Source organism: Hyalella azteca, unplaced genomic scaffold (genome assembly GCF_000764305.2).
Source record: "Hyalella azteca isolate HAZT.00-mixed unplaced genomic scaffold, Hazt_2.0.2 contig5407, whole genome shotgun sequence".
NCBI lineage: Eukaryota > Metazoa > Arthropoda > Malacostraca > Amphipoda > Hyalellidae > Hyalella > Hyalella azteca.
In genome coordinates this window covers 120,654-137,393 of record NW_025935599.1, presented here as the reverse complement: position 1 = coordinate 137,393, position 16,740 = coordinate 120,654, and the positions used below count along the sequence as shown (strand labels likewise).

At 38.1% G+C, this 16,740-nt stretch overlaps 1 protein-coding gene across 1 annotated transcript in view; it reads right to left on the bottom strand.

The window, feature by feature from the left end:
* Positions 1 to 16,740, bottom strand: part of LOC108682437 (semaphorin-1A) — a 94,475-nt gene that overhangs the window by 6,938 nt on the left and 70,797 nt on the right. Inside the window, exons 4-11 of the mRNA XM_018171597.2 lie at positions 11,788 to 11,887; positions 9,150 to 9,195; positions 5,784 to 5,954; positions 5,260 to 5,347; positions 4,768 to 4,872; positions 1,980 to 2,068; positions 729 to 870; positions 117 to 319 (exon numbers count right to left, since the gene is read on the bottom strand). Of these exons, the coding sequence (XP_018027086.1) occupies positions 117 to 319; positions 729 to 870; positions 1,980 to 2,068; positions 4,768 to 4,872; positions 5,260 to 5,347; positions 5,784 to 5,954; positions 9,150 to 9,195; positions 11,788 to 11,887 (944 nt within the window). The remainder of the gene's footprint in view (positions 1 to 116; positions 320 to 728; positions 871 to 1,979; positions 2,069 to 4,767; positions 4,873 to 5,259; positions 5,348 to 5,783; positions 5,955 to 9,149; positions 9,196 to 11,787; positions 11,888 to 16,740) is intronic.

Here is a 16,740-nt window from a genome sequence, read left to right as displayed (position 1 = left end):
TGTTCAACGCCAGTAGCACAGTATTCAACGCCAGTAGCAGTATTTAACGCCACTAGCACAGTGTTTAACACCATTAGCACAGTATTTAACATAATTAGCACAGTATTCAACGGCACCTGAGTAGTTTGTACAGGCAGCCAGTTGGCGTTGACGGTAGACTGCCCCTTGAAGGGGCCTTCGAACGTGTCCATGATGTCCTGGAACGTGAAGGCGCATATGGCCGAGCCTGGAATGGAGTTCTCTGGCGTGGTGAAGACGCCGTAGAGCAGCGTCGTGGCGTGGTCACCGTACCGACCTTCTATTGGTTCTGTTGTTGATTCTGCATAAAGAATAATGCGGTAATTTCTAGGAGGAACATACAAATTGTTTCAAAAATAATGCGTTCATTACTAGCAGGTACATACTAATTGTTTCAGAAAAACAGCTGGAAAAACTTTCATTGAACATAAATTCTTTGCGATGTAATAGCTCATCCAGATGAATTTGTTGGACGATCATTTCTCTAACGTGGTTTCGTGAATTATATTCAATTATACCATATAATTGCACGCTAGGCCAGAGTAGTTATAGCAGTAGTAGTTCGGAACAGTGATGCCAAAGAATTGACTCGATGGCTAATAAAATACCCGATAATGTGACCACAATGAGCGAGCATTAACGTATTCCATGGTCACAAATTATTTACTCGAGGTACATTACAGCGGAGGGCGAGCTGAAAAGCAACTCACGTATTTCGTTGAAGTAGAATGGGAAGTCTCCTGAAACAGAGCAGTTGAGGCGAGACTTGAGGTACGACGTCCACTTGTTCTTGAACTTGTGGGGCCCGCCTTTGTCGTGGCGGCAGACTCGAGCCACACGCGAGTACAGCGTCTGTAAAGCGGCCAAATAAGTCAAGTCTCAGTCAGCTTCGATTTTCTCGATTAATGACATAATTTTATATTAACAACACATAATTTTATACACATAACTCGAACAATAATAAAAGCGGCCAAAATAAAGCGGCCAAAAATAAGTTATGTCACAGTCAGCTTTGATTTTCTCGATTAACGATCACATAATTTTATAATAAACATACTTAACCAATGCTTCCGTTTGAATAAAAATCTAGTGTTGCCCACTTAAAGGTCAATGAAATTTTCATGAATCATGATAACTATTTCCAGTCGTGTAATCTAGAGAAAAGCGTTAGACGAAACCGAATCGTGTAAGAATAAGTTGACAATTGAGCTGTTCCACCATCAACACCATCAGGCTACTGATGTCTAAACTCATCTCATATTCAATTGTCTCACAATTCTGGCAATAAAATAGAAGTTTTTATTAGAAGAAACGCATTTAACGTCTTAAATGTGAAACCCATACTAATCGCCTGTTCAAATTTCGAGAACTGAACACCCGCGGACGCAGAGTAAAATTAATTTTCACTGCAAAATAGTTTCAGTTAAATTAATTAATAATGGACACTCTTCAGGAATATGCGGCCAATACATACACTGCAGATTTAGTACTTCATTTTCATGAGCTGCCACACACGACATTTTTTATAAGATTTTACATATACTTACAATAATTCACCACAGCTAAGAAACCATTCTATTCTAGGTCTTTTGCACTGTAATACTTTGTAGAGCACAGTACCTCTAAATTATCATCACCAAAATTGAAGCAATTACTCAAGAAAGACTGTTGAAGAAAGCTCTCCCCAGCCTCTCAGAGCCACAATCCTCCAATGTAACTAAGCGCCTGGGCACACACGGCCTCTCAAGAGCAGGCCCGAGATGTGAGATGTGCTCCACGTCAACGGCGGACAAGAACGCCAGCCAACTCACCTTTACGAAGTTGAGACACCTTGTCGCAGTTGAGACACCTTGTCGCAGTTGAGACACCTGACTGACCTTTACGAAGTTGAGACACCTGACTCACCTTGCCGCAGTTGAGACACCTGACTCACCTTGCCGCAGTTGAGACACCTGACTCACCTTGCCGCAGTTGAGGTACTCGACGGCAGTCTCGCGGAAGAAGAAGTACACGAAGTCGCCGAGCGCGAACGAGCTCACGAAGTCGGGCGCTGCAACCAAACGGAACTTGTGAGCCGCTTTACAATTTCCTTATTCAATTATTTGCAATAATTGCAAATAATTATTAATACTTATTTGCCCGAGTGTCGTTTCAATTAATTTACAATGAAAAGAAGTAACCAAACAGGCATGGAAGTGGCAGTGATGTGGCTGTGAGAAATGCGCTAGTGAATAATGTTAAGAGTAAAAATAGACTCTGAGTTTAGGAAGTTAAGCCACAACTAGCCTCATTAGGTATGACATAATTGTTAGCTACAATTAGTTATGAATATTTCCGAAGTAAGCGACGCTTCAAGATAGTGGTTTGGGTTGTTATCGCGTCGGATTCATTTTAGAAAATGAAGCCAACCATCACTTCACAAAAATCATTGTGCATGATAAATTTTAAAAAGACGGGCATGACAGAATTTTAGATAAACTTCAAGAAATGTTGTACTACATAAAATAATAATAAAAACAGCCTGTGAATTTTTACAGAAACTGGCTGAGAATTTGACTGCAAAAAAGGAGGCTCGTAACATTTGTGGGGACTTGTTGCAGAAGCTGTAAGCAGTACATGAGAGTTCGTCCCAGAGCGGACGCATAAGAGGCTTGTCTGTAACCATCACTCGACAGGACGCAACAAACGGCCCCAGGCGAGATCACTACATGCAAGCTCCTCGTAAAAGCAAACGTTTCTCTAGTCTTCCCCTGGTTGCAAATTTCTGTAATGGATAAGAAACGGCACGCTTGCCGTATCCTGGAAAGCACCGACCGAAGAGTTTCTCTACGATAGTCGGTAATGCAAGCTCGCCAATAATAATAATAAAAAATGCCTACAAACCTTTTACTGCACCAGCAGCATTTTACCGACATGCTTGCCCTCCTCGTTCTGCATGGCAGATGATAACTGCAACTTATTTTAGCAAGAGGGTTTAAAAGCGATCTCAGCGGCCATTATTGTATCAACAGTATTTAAAAGCTACAGCTAATTTGTGCAACAGGCAATCGAAATGAAATATTCTACTCAGTTTTGGTACAAATACTTGTCTTTTGCTTTTTTTGACTTGTTTTTCTTTTTTTTTTCTTTTTTTGCTTTGGTCAACAAGTCTTTTTTGCTTGGTCAACAGTTTTGAGCTCAGAACAGGTTGATTTGAATATTTAATCGAATATAGATACGTACCATGGTAGGGATAAAATTTGTTAAAAATATAGCATGAGAAAACATAGCCATTGATAAAAAAATGTTTCACGTAATAAGGATGTTTGATTTATTTCCTACGAGGTCTAGCATTCGGGTCGCAATTTCACTTAACCATCGTCAAAATGCAAGAATAGTAACTGAAAGTTATGAACTAGCGCTAAAAAAAACAAGCACGAATATTTACGGGTATATTCCCCATATAATTTAGGCAGCATCAGTTAATAACACTTCATGTTATTAACACTCGGCTCAAAAACACATGCGATGTGGCTGTAACTCTCAAATAAAATCTAGTATATATGAGTTATTTAATCTATTCCTACCATCAGGATCACGGTAATTGAAGTATTCATATATACGTAATTAACATAGAGTGATGCAAACATTTACTGGAAATAAATGGTCATTATTTATTTTAATAAAATATGTATCAATTGACACAGTAATATTTTTCGCCGATCGAATAATAGTTCACTTTCTAACTCTTATCGTTGAAATCATAATCACTATAATGTCCGTTATGATCACGTTTGTATCATCTCATGTGAAGACAGCTAATACAAATGAATACATGTGAATACAAACAATACATGCGAAGACAGCTGTTGGTACGACCACTGAACCCAGCAATCCGCGAGACAAACAGCAAGCACACTGTTAGAAAAATGACCGTTAATGGTATTACCAGCGTTTCAGTGGCCGGTCGGCACGTGAAAAGAAACACAGTTTCACCGTTTTTACTCAAATTTAACACCAAAAATCCGTAAAACATCTGATAAAAACGGCGAAATCGTTCATTTTCACGGGGCGACCGGCCACTAGGATGCCGGTGGGACCGTTTTTTCACCGTTTTTTTCTAACAGCAAGCAATGTAATAAGAGGAGAAGCACGAGGCCAACAGGCTCGTTCTGGATGAGATGTTCAGCAATAAAATCATTGCCAAGATATTACGTCGAGGCAATGCGCCCATAAAAAGCCTCCTCTTCAACCGCTGTTGTGCTTCAATAGAATGCATAGGCCTAATACTGAGAGTTTGGCAGGAAAAGGTTGTCAGGGCGGTGAAGCTAAATGTTGAGCTATGCCTTCATGAAAATATGTATGTATAGTAAATAATGTTCCCTCGGCCTTGCCGGTCACTTCAATAAGATGCTGCATGCTTATCACAAATAGTAAAAATTCTACGGTAATCTTTTTAAAAATGCGACCATCAGAAATTTAGATAAATGTAAAAAAAGTTTCATGACAGCCATTGAATTTATCACAGTCCAGATCGTCTTTGAAAGGTGAACAACGAAAGCTGAATGAAAACTGTCGATCAATTTGGACAATAATATTCTTCTGATGCAGAAAAACCAAAACGTTATTGTCTGAAGTGCATAAATCGTTTATCACTGTTCCACAAATGTGTGTATGGCTTCCAAATATTTGGAAATATTTGCTGCAGAAAATCAAATTATTGCAGAAATTCTTCGTTTTAGTGAAAAAAGCAGCAGGCGATGTACGTACAATTGAGCACGGAGAGATCGTAGCGAGTTGTGCGCAGAGGCTCTCGGTAGATCAGCGGCTCCAGACCAGCGAAGTCCGCCACCGAGCCCACGTACAGTTGTCCATCTAGTTTCAAAAATATTAGTTATTTTGTAAAATTAAAATTTATGAAGATAATATTTTCTAAAAGACAATTTGGATATAATGATTAAACCACAAAAACATAGCTTGGGTAATGAATTTTATAATAAAGTATTAATTCTAGGATATATCGTCTCAAAAGATTATCAAGAGAAAAATAATTAATACAGATACATCAAAGACTGATCTCAATTCACACATTTGCTCGTCAAATCGTTAAGAAAAATTTCAAGTCTGTCCTCAGTAATTAAATTTACTCAGTAATTTGACAACATCTCACCGGGGCGCTTTAAAATTAAATAACTCCTTCAACAAACAAACATGAAAAGAAGACTTCAAAGGGAAATCAATGAGCGTCAGAAGGAAACGAACCGGCGAACACCGAAGTGCTGTTGTGTGAAGGACCGAACGGGCACAATCCCCGCCCCTGGAACTCTCTTTCCATCTGTAGTGCCCCATTCTGAACGTCCGAGAAAAATTACGTTCAAAATTTAAAAATAGTTACGTATAAAACTAGAAGAATATATTATGAAACCAGAATTTGATCGGAAATGACACAATATTTATTTTTTCAAGAAATCATATGCATTTTACTGGATATAATAAAATGTTGGTAGTAATATCCGTAGATTAGCGTGTGATCACGCTAATTCATAACAGCACGATAACCTTACAGCATAACAGTCAGACCAGCATGCATTGATAATAGTAAGCCAAATGAACTAATCTAAAATAAATTAATTCAGATAAAAGACAATAATAGTCACACGAACGAACAAACGTATGTGTGCGAAATATCTCGCTAGTGTACATGAACATGCCAGTGTATAATTGCCGAGACCCGGCCGCTCTACATATCAACGAAGGCAATTCTACGTTCACGCGACAAACCTTACCTCTAATTTGAACTCGCGGCACATGGGGTCATAGGCGTTTGTGCCGCAGATGATGTATTGTCCCGGCGCTTTGTGCGTTAAAATACGGATGTAGTTCTGGCATAGTTCATCTGAGCCACCTTTGAGGTAACACGATTCCTTAGGCGAATGCCCTGGAAACCATTCGATTTTCTGCAATAAAAAATGTATATCACAATATGTTTTCACAATAGGAAACATCAATGAACATCTAACGGCATACTTTTCGTTCAGATTTCAATGAATTCTCATACACATCAAACGATTTACTCGGTCATAACCTCATACAAATGAAGCCGAGTAATACATATTATGAAAATCATGAACGACAAGAAGCGGAAGGAAAACTAATGAACACGTTTTAAATGAAGTGATACCATATTTGATCTGACTTTCCTTATTTTAGCGCATTTTCTCATTTATGGAAAAGAAAGCTCTATTGTGTTCGTAATGTCCGTCTGTCTGTCCGTCTGTCCGTGACCACCCGTCCGTCCGTCCGTGACCACGTTTTCGTTGACGAGAAAATGCGCTCTCTGTCACTCACTGTAGTGAGTACTGAGTTATATTTTTTATGTTATACGTTCAAATAGATGAAGTGAAAGAGGTTACATTTAAATAAATGTCGAAAATGCCGAGAAACAACTCAGTCGTTTACATAAAAAATGGCTACGGGTATTCAATATTTATACTCAGGTATAAATATTGGTATAAATATTGTATACAATATATTTACATATATTGTATACGAATATATAATATATTTATATTGTATACAATACGAGTATACAATATATTTATATACATATAAGCAATGGCTGAACGAATTCATCTACAAGCTATCTCAATGTGGTTAGAAGCAAGCCCCAAAAGACGCGTCCGGACCTTGTAATGAAAGTCAAGAGAATTACTTGTAAATTTCATTGAGTGGAATTCAGGGAAATCAGGCGCACAGCAGGAATTTAATTACCGATCGATGCAGCGACAGCAAGATCACTCGTCCACCAACGCAAAAAAAGTCAATGTGAATCACTTTCATTTCCAGTGACGTTATATTGCAAAACATTCTCTTCCGTTATATTGCTAGATGCGAGAGAATAACGTCAATTTTTTGACCCGTTTTCTAAAATGGAAATAATAATGATACCGTTTAGACCCACGTATACAAAAAAACATAGTCCGCCAACGCAAGAAAAAGGTTAATGTGAATCACTTTCATTTCCAGTGACGACAGCACATTCTATATGCTTCTGTTCCGCTATATTGCTAAACGCGTGAGAATAACGTAAATTTTTCGGCCCGTTTTCCAAAAAAGGAAATAATAATGAAACCGTTTAGACCCACGTATACAAAAAAAAAACATAGTCCGCCAACGCAAAAAGGTTAATGTGAATCACTGTCCGTAGCAGTGACGACAGCACATTCTATATGCTTCTATTCCGTTATATTGCTAAAAGCGTGAGAAGAACGTCAATTTTTTGACCCGTTTTCTAAAATGGAAATAATAATGATACCGTTTAGACCCACGTATATAAAAAACTATTGAACCCAGCATGAATGATGACGACACATTTTACAAGTTGCAAAATATTGAAAATTATTCAATATTTTAGTGAAGTGAATTACATTTAGTAAGTGAAGTCTCACATATTTTATTGTCACACAAGGTTTTTAACTTCACGTCAAGGATTTGAAGAATACCAAACAAGTTAAATTACCGTCGTATATACAGAAGTTATTTGTACAAACATGGTGATAATATAAAGCAACGAAAAATAAAAGAAATCAATTAAAATCGGGTAAACCTCTAATTAATAATAATGAATCGACGAGCATCATATTCAGGAGCCAAGCGAACACCCACATAAGGGTACGCACACAGTGAAAGCAGGTTGCCAGCGTGATGGTTACCTGCTCAGGTTGGCGCCTGAAACCATAGAATACAGAAGCCTATTCGTACAGGTTTTCACTGTGAACACTTACATTATTATCCTATATTCATTCTTGTGGCAGGTTGGAGCAGGTTGCCCGCGCGGGCAAACCTGCTTTCACTGCGTACGTACCCTAAGAAAGGAAATGTGGCTTACTTCGAAACTAAGCTACAGTCAACCAAACAGCCGGAGGGAGTCTTAAGAAGGTCTAAGGGAGTTTACGCTCCATTACATAACTGAAGGCAAGCTCTGGCGCCCAACCGCTTATTGAAAGCTGGAAGCGACGCTGTCACCCTCAGAACTTCCGTGCAACAATAGAAGAGCTTAGAGCACTCTGCATGGCTTTTCGTATACAATACTAGAGTTGTTAATGAAGAATCTATGCTGTGGCTGCATGTGAATGTGTGAATCAGAGTGCTTGGTCTCTGTACTGTCTCGGTCCGGGCTCAGTCGATTTAAAACATAAGCGAAATCCGAAAGATGTTGGAGTCAAAAGCTTGATGGTGAAAACGTGAAAGAAATGTTGGTCAAAATGACCGACCAGGAAATTGGCGGCGCTCTGCAAAGTCGAGCTAAAATTTTGCACGGAACAAATACTTTATTTTAAACGTTTAAATGATAATACGTACGAAAATGATAATAAATACGTCACAAGTATGATCTAACGACGATCTACGTTCAAACCAGCAATGAATAGTTTACAGCAAATACCTCGCACGTACAAGAAACATTAATTTCTAAACAGTGCCATAAAGACGTAAGCGTAAGCACATCAATTCATCCCGTTCATCTCGACGAAATAAAGGCGTAAAGCGTGCAAGAGCGAATCGTAAAAAGATACATTAAACCTTGCTTCCATCGAAATGAGGTGCTAACGTTCCGGACGACGCCTCTGCCGACGCCTGATTCGATTTTCGACACGCAGAGGATGCAAGCAGCTATAAATATATGAGCGTAAAGAACGAAACACATTTCCGTCCATCATTCCGGAGCGAGGAAGGAATATTAACATGAGGCTGCCGCACGTCTAAAGCGATATCAATGAACGTATAGGGGGCAGCTTCAGCCAACGCAAAAATTAAGGGAAGCGTCGAACCAGGAAATTGAGACGGACATTGGCGTGTAGACAGATGGTCAGACTGGGGGATACGCGCCCCCTTGCACATGCAATCGTTGAAAGTAGTCGAAAATACCGGGTAACGGGCGCGGAGATGTAATTAAAACTTCTTCAAAATAGTATTTGATATCTAACATTGCAGTTGCAAAGAAGGATACCTGACAGCAGTATTAAGGAAACGAATACAGGAGAATCGCTGAGATATTTTGTATAAAACACTTTTTTTATTCCGTTCGCTTTTCGCTAGCATTTCATTAATAATTCCCACAACATTCAACCAAAAGTTATCCCGTAAATACTCACATTTTGTACTTTGAAGTCATGTAAAGACACGTTGTAGATCATATTTCTGAAACAAAAGAAAAACAATAGTTAAAAACTACATGTCACGATAACTTAATATTTTGATTTTTTAGGTTTCCAGGATTTACAATCATTGGCTGCGAAGGCAACAAGAATATGAGACTCTGGAACAGCGCACAACACGCGAATAGAGCCCGCCCCATCCCAGGTCATTATGGGCTCGCTCGCTGCCGCGATAATTGGCCGTCGATAAACTGGATCATTATAATTGATAATTAATATTTATTCAGCCGTTTCGCTTTCCCCTGCCCTGCGGCATATCTCGCATCAACGCAGTCGCTATGGCCACCGTAGCCCCCGATTGCGTGTGCCATCGATAACGCGCTCTCGATGCTTCGTCGAAAAATTAAATTCAATATTCTAATCTTCATTGTAGCTATTATTGTAGTGCAATGGTAACCTATTATTTTAGAGTTATTACGTGTTTTTGCGTGTTTTTATTGTTAGGAGAAGTAATTTTTTCAATACGATTTCTAGATGACGAATGGAAAGTCGGATTCAAACTGTTTGTACTTCACGCACCTTGACGATACCTATAGGCAATAAAACAACTATCGCCAAAGTCAAACTTCATATTTCAGGTTAAGTTGCCGCCGTGTATGTGCCAAACTGCCATAACCTCTCCTTAGCTTGCTAATCTGCTCTGGTTTCTAATGGCCGCCACGAGACCATTAGCCTCGAGACCATTAGTTACTATAGGCGCCTTTCATGATTTTCGTATTGACTAACAATGACATGTATTGTACAGGTACGTATCATGTAAAATTCAAGTCGCTAAATCGATTAACAATTGACTGCCCGGTGCCTGGATACTTAAGTGGAAGAGCGAATGCGATTTGTACGAGGATGAGAAATTAAGTAAAAATAATTTTGGATTTAGATTCAATTTAAAGAACACGAGATAAAATAAGAAATATATTGGTTATTCATAAGATGAATTATTTAAAAAATTTTAATTTAACATGTATTCACCGGAACAAAAAAAAATTTTCTAGGAAACAAAAACTAGTCAACAAAGAAATAATACGACGTGATTATATTAATGTAAATATAATAGGGTAATTCGGGATAATTTATAGGGTAATAAAATAGGGTAATTATAGAGAATTAAAGGGTATATATTATAGGGTAATTATGGGCAAGTTCGCTGTGGCCAAAACGTCAAGGCAGTAGTAGGAAGGCATTATCCCTATGCCATGGCGCGACCATGAGGCAGGTAGCTACAGTTGTCATTGGCCCTGGTTTGTGTGCAAAATGTTTACGTGTGTTTCAGGAAGTCATCTACTCGTGTAGCAAACTTTAGGAACAGGGCATAGGCCGCCCCTAAGATTTATTCCTCCGGTGAACTTCAATGCATCAAATTCAGGGAGCGTGACCGTCAGAGGAGTTAGAGCAAAGTTAGGCCATAAAGCACAGCTTTGAAGCGACTCGCTACCACCACAGACCACAGCTCCATAACGACTGCATTTCTTATTTCGCGCCCATGATGGCACTTCGGATGCACGCAAAACCTTTCTGGTGAATAATATCATACGATTTAAGTGATTTATTAATATTTAAGTGATTTAATACGAAACGATTTAACGATCACCTTAACGAAACGATTTAACGATCACCTTAAATCTGAAGATTTGTTGAATAAACAACATATACGTGTTAAATAATTGCTTACTGCTTATCCATTTATAAAGTTAATAATTTTCTAAATTAAAATACGAACAAAAAAGCATACATATGGACATCAGTTTATACGAGAATTTCCAGACTGAAAAATATAACAGAAAAAGTATCTTTGTTATCATAAAAATGGGAGACGAATGCTAATGATATTAATAACAGGTATCATAGCAGTTGCATTCAATGTAAACTCCTGCACATGTTAATAATTGTTCGAATCACTAAAAATGAGACTGAAGGAGGTTGCACAATTCGCGCTTGGGTATTTTGATTAAAACCCTCCCTTATTATTCGAACTACCATAACTACAGTCCAAGCGCAATTTTTTCAACTAAGAGCAGTTGATGAACAACGTAGATAGCAATTGAGTTATAAATTGAAAATTAGCAAGTTAAATAGAGCAACAATTAGTTGTATAATGTAATTGCAAGGGTTCCGATATGTAAGTATTAAAATTCTTTCATCGGACGATTTGTGATCTTGCGAACTATAGAAATGAAAGCAAAACAAGGAAGCTGGAATAAGTTAGTCTGAGATCTTGAAACAATAACAATGAAAGAAGTGAAAAAACAACAATAACTATAGAAGTGAAAGCAAAACAAGGAACCTGGAATAATTTATTCTGAGATCTTGAAACAATAACAATGAAAGAAGTGAAAAAACAACAATAACTATAGGAGTGAAAGCAAAACATGGAAACTGAAATAAGTTATTCTGAGATCTTGAAACAATAACAATGAAAGAAGTGAAAAACAACAATAACAATAGGAGTGAAAGCAAAACAAGGAAGCTGGAATAATTTATTCTGAGATCTTGAAACAATAACAATGAAAGAAGTGAAAAACAACAATAACAATAGGAGTGAAAGCAAAACAAGGAAGCTGAAATAAGTAATTCTGACCTGCCGCCGATAAGCATGGCGCCGGCGCCGTCATGGAGCATCAGCTTGAAGTGGTCGTTGTGGGTTCGGTTGCCCTCGAACACCAGCACATCTTTGTCCGCTGAAATAAAAAAAATAATTAAGTTAGTTCACCAAAAATTTCTGTAAGAAGTATCTAATAGAAAGGCTTAGAGCAAAAGCCGTCAAAATACTGGTGTATGGGCCTGAAATTAACCAATGATAAGATTACATTATATCATAAGCCTACAAAAATATATACAATTATGTTCAATTCTTAAACTATGACATAACATCTAAAAAAATACTATATATTGATATCGATTTTCGTCACTTGATGGTCGCGAACAAATTTAATTTACGAGCAAGTAATGAATACACGAAGTGTATACGGAGCGCTTTACCACAATGTAATTCAGCACTCGATAAAAATACTTCAGCTAGTAACCACAGCCTTTCCCTTTGCAGTGCGTAATCACAGAAGATGAATATAAAAAGAACATTCGCAAATCATTGAGCGGAACCGGAAATACAATTCTCACAAGGAGCCGATGTGAAACCTATAATGGAAAGGTGCCGAGGTGAAACCTATAATCGAAAGCATTGCAGGAAAGGAGCCGATGTGAAACCTATAATCGAAAGCATTGCAGGAAAGGTGCCGAGGTGAAACCTATAATCGAAAGCATTGCAGGAAAGGTGCCGAGGTGAAACCTATAATAGAAAGCATTGCAGGAAACGGATGATGTCTGTTAATAGCAGCAATTGGCGTCCAAAGGACACTTGGCGACACCAAGGGAAGTGCGGCCGCTTATTGCAGTACCTCGCTTCACTAATACCGAGTCATTCCAGTAAGTGTAGGAATAAATTAATGCTGCGAATAGAGGGTGGCGCTTGAGGAGTAAGAATGAATGGAATTCGTATTTGAAGCTTTGAGAAATGTTCGTGATTAATTATGAGTTAGTTGTATTCAATGTTTTGGAAATGACCGAGAATAAATTTAAAAGAACAATTCAGATATCTTAACTAAACAAGCAAAGGCAATAGCGCATTTTCCAAACGATTTTACTAACAGATTTTTAAGAACGTTCCATAATACAGACGAGGAATACGAAGAGCTGTTCTTTGGGGAATACAGACAAATACAGACGAGGAATACGAAGAGCTGTAATTTGGGGAATACAGACGAATACAGACGAGGTATATACGAAGAGCTGTTCTTTGGGGAATACAGACGAATACAGACGAGGTATATACGAAGAGATGTAATTTGGGGAATACAGACGAATACAGACGAGGAATAGGAAGAGCTGTTCTTTGGGGAATACAGACGAATACAGACGAGGAATACGAAGAGCTGTAATTTGGGGAATACAGACGAATACAGACGAGGTATATACGAAAAGCTGTAATTTCGGGGCAAGTACTAAACAGGTCCCGAGTGTAAACTCCGACAAAGGTCGGTTGAAGGGAGAAGGTGTATAGAACGCGGCTAGCAGTGCCGCTGCTGTCGATAGGAACAAAAGTTGTTTGTTGAGGGTGCCCATTATGAGAAGCCGTCGGCCATTGTGCACCGTATTACTATGCAGGGGATTAATATTCCCCAGACGGGAATTGATCAATCAGGAGAGCGGCGTAGCACGACACGTGTGCTCACGGTACACTTGATGCCCTCGCTCGAGTGAGGAACGAGAAGCACGATAGAAAAAGATTCAAGATTAGGGACGATTGTCATTAAAACCTAATTCAAACAAAGAACCTATAACCTAATTCAAACGAAGTTTTGACGGGCGTCAAAGAATTTGCCGTCATTAATAATTCAAAAGACTAATTTGCCTAATTCGTACAAAATTTGCCGTCAAAACCTAATTCTGTTTTTTAATTCTGTTTTGGTAAGTAAAATTTAAAGACATCACAACAGATCAACTAATGAACTTTTGCGGAGAGATAGCGGCTTAAACACATGTAGAACACTCAACTAAGTTTTGAAAATGATTTTTGAAAAATATACAATGAAGTTGGTACAGAAATATAATTTATGCTTGAACGTCAAGGCCATCAATCTTAATTGCACTCATCTTCAATTGACATTTCGAAAACTAAAATGATGCGTTTCAAAATAAAATGCTTAACGTCTCATTAAATTCTTATTGACACAAAAATTCCTCATCATTTCAATAATATATACATTCAAAAACTTCAGGTTAATCCGAGTTTTACAGCAAATTTAAAGAAATTAGCATATATTCGAGTTTTCACGATAACCAAAAAAAAATGGAACGGCCTATTCACGTCTCATTAGAGTGCCGGGATAATTTTTGGGCATTTCAAGTTTATCGACAATGCCGGTGAGGCATGTAAATTCAAGTATCAACGTTATAACAACTTGAAGTAACTTTTGAACCAATTAAATCAAGTTCAAAGAATCTTCTAGCTGCGGATTAACCATTGCATATCAAGTTAAGTTAAAACGCAAATTACGTTAAAAAAGCTGAAATTTTTTATACAAATATCATATTTTACAGAAGAGATAAAAATTAATTCTAGAAAAAAGAAAGCACCGGTAATAAATAATTCTAAAGAACATTATCGTTCCTTTATTTAAATACTGCAAATCTTATGTAGGTATGTTTTAATGTATGTTTCTGAACGCGCAATTCGATTTCCTGAAAGTTTGATGAGACGACCTGTGATTGATGCTAAGTTGTGACCGATCGAGCAATATCATTTATTTGAGTAGCCAATGATCGGAGTATAATCCAATACAATGTATTTAATACCCCCTTATCAGCCGCATAGATAGAACGATTGTAACGTTGTAAAAGTATGCATGCACCCTGATGAAAGTTAAAAAACTGATGAAAGGTTCCTAATCCTATTTAACTATTGAGAAACGGAGCAGAATTAATATGCAAACTGACCCCTGTGAATCGACGTTATTCCCTCATGAAGGTATTAATGATATTAGACGTGGAGTAAAATTTAGGAATCAAATATCCATGAGCACGGACTTAGAGCCGTAAAAACCAGGGCCTTTACTTTAAAAAAGAGTTAAGAGATCGTAAGTTCATCAGCCAATCATTGACGGCCTTTCCAGCAAAATACACCAATCATAGACAAGAAAATAGAGCGTTAGTACCTACGTTCACTTAGCGAGTTTTGAAAGTATGGCCCCAGGACATATAAAAGTAAATTGTACAAAACGGATCAAAAGATGCGCACATGTTTACCGACGACCGCGGACAAAACGCTCGAGGTGAGGATAACTTTTGGATGGGCAAATTAGCTGTCAGGTCCGAGAACGAGCAAAGAGGAGTCGCAAAGACTGCAGCCACAATTGCACTGACAGTTCGATTGGCCGCAGTCGGTCCTCTACTATACTTTTGAGCAACAAATACAAGCCGGAGCTTTTGGTAGCGGCGTGCAACACCAAGATAAACTCGGACACTGTGGCCATGCACTACCAAATGAATCTGACTCAGGGCAGCTTGAGGATTGCCGTTACTTTTTGCCAGAAGTAACAGCAATGAATTCTCCACGGAAATATCGCCCAGAAATATTTTAGTGTTAGCTTGGACGATAAAAATTCGCAGCATTCAACAATATAAATCACTGATAACATTCCGATTTAAGTTTCATACCATTGTTTTCAAGCAGGTAACATACTACATATTCATTATTCGTGATCCACAATTATCAGACGGAACCTAATTGCGAACGTTGTTCCCGTAAATAATTAAAGAAATTAGCTACATAACATGAAACAAGGCAAGACAAACGCGACTCCATCCAATAAGATCAAGAAGACGGGGATCGGAATTCATAAAGAGAATAAACTTAAGCCATATTTGAAGCAAACGCAAGCAAGAATTGGAAAATGATTGATCTCCACAAGAAGACAGATAATTCGATCCGTAAATGAGCTGCTTTGATGTGCAGCGGATTATCGTGGTCTAAAATTATTCATCACACTTCCAACTAAGCGTCGCGATGGCATGGCTGAATTTTGTTGAGTATCTGACGCAATTTGCAGGTAATCTGGAAAACTCAATACATCAATAACAATAGGCGTACACGAATAATAATGAGTGGAGACCAATAATAATAGCTGTACACAATATTGTAAATTATTCAACACGGACGTCGCCATTGGAGATTGGCAATGCTTAATTGCCATATTATGAAGATGCGAGCGCGTTGTAGCATCCAAATACTAGATCCAGTTAAATCCAAATTAACCAGATCCAGTTAATTGAGATAAGTTTCACCATGACCCATCAACGATGAACGTTATGCAAATATGGAATTGATTAAATGTCATCACACTTTTTCACGATTTCAGGGTATCCATTCAACAGCGGGAACAGAAAACCTTTAATAAATAGAGACAGAAATTTTATTATATCCACAGGAATTTTCAAGACAAAATAATGTGCATTGAAATTTAACGAATCTGCGAACGTCTCCTGACAGTGGAAGCACCGCTCAGCGCCATCAACGTTGCTCCCTCACCAAGCAAGCAAGCCTCAGGCTAAAATTCTCGGAAATCCTGGCATCGAAAATAAGTCATGAAAACAGTCGCGTGAGGACCAATCAATACATGTTCGAGCACGAAAATAAATTATGATTTTAAGCTCCAGTTGAATGAGAGCGACCAGAGTCCATTTCAGTATATAATGAAAGCAGTTTTTAAATTCCTACGCGCCATTATTACAGAAAATAAGAACGACCAATTTTTACAGCATTGAGACCCAACATAAAAAAGATTATTAAATCTAATTATAAGCGGAAAACGAAGCTAATAATAAGTGAATATAATTACGAGAACATTCTTTTACAAAAAGTTGAGTGCTATCTTGGTTTAAAAAAATTGCGGCTTTTATGGCCTGATGGAACCTCAATGTTAAAAACAAAGAAATAAAAAATTAACAATAGTCGTTCGTCCCAAATTCATAAAAA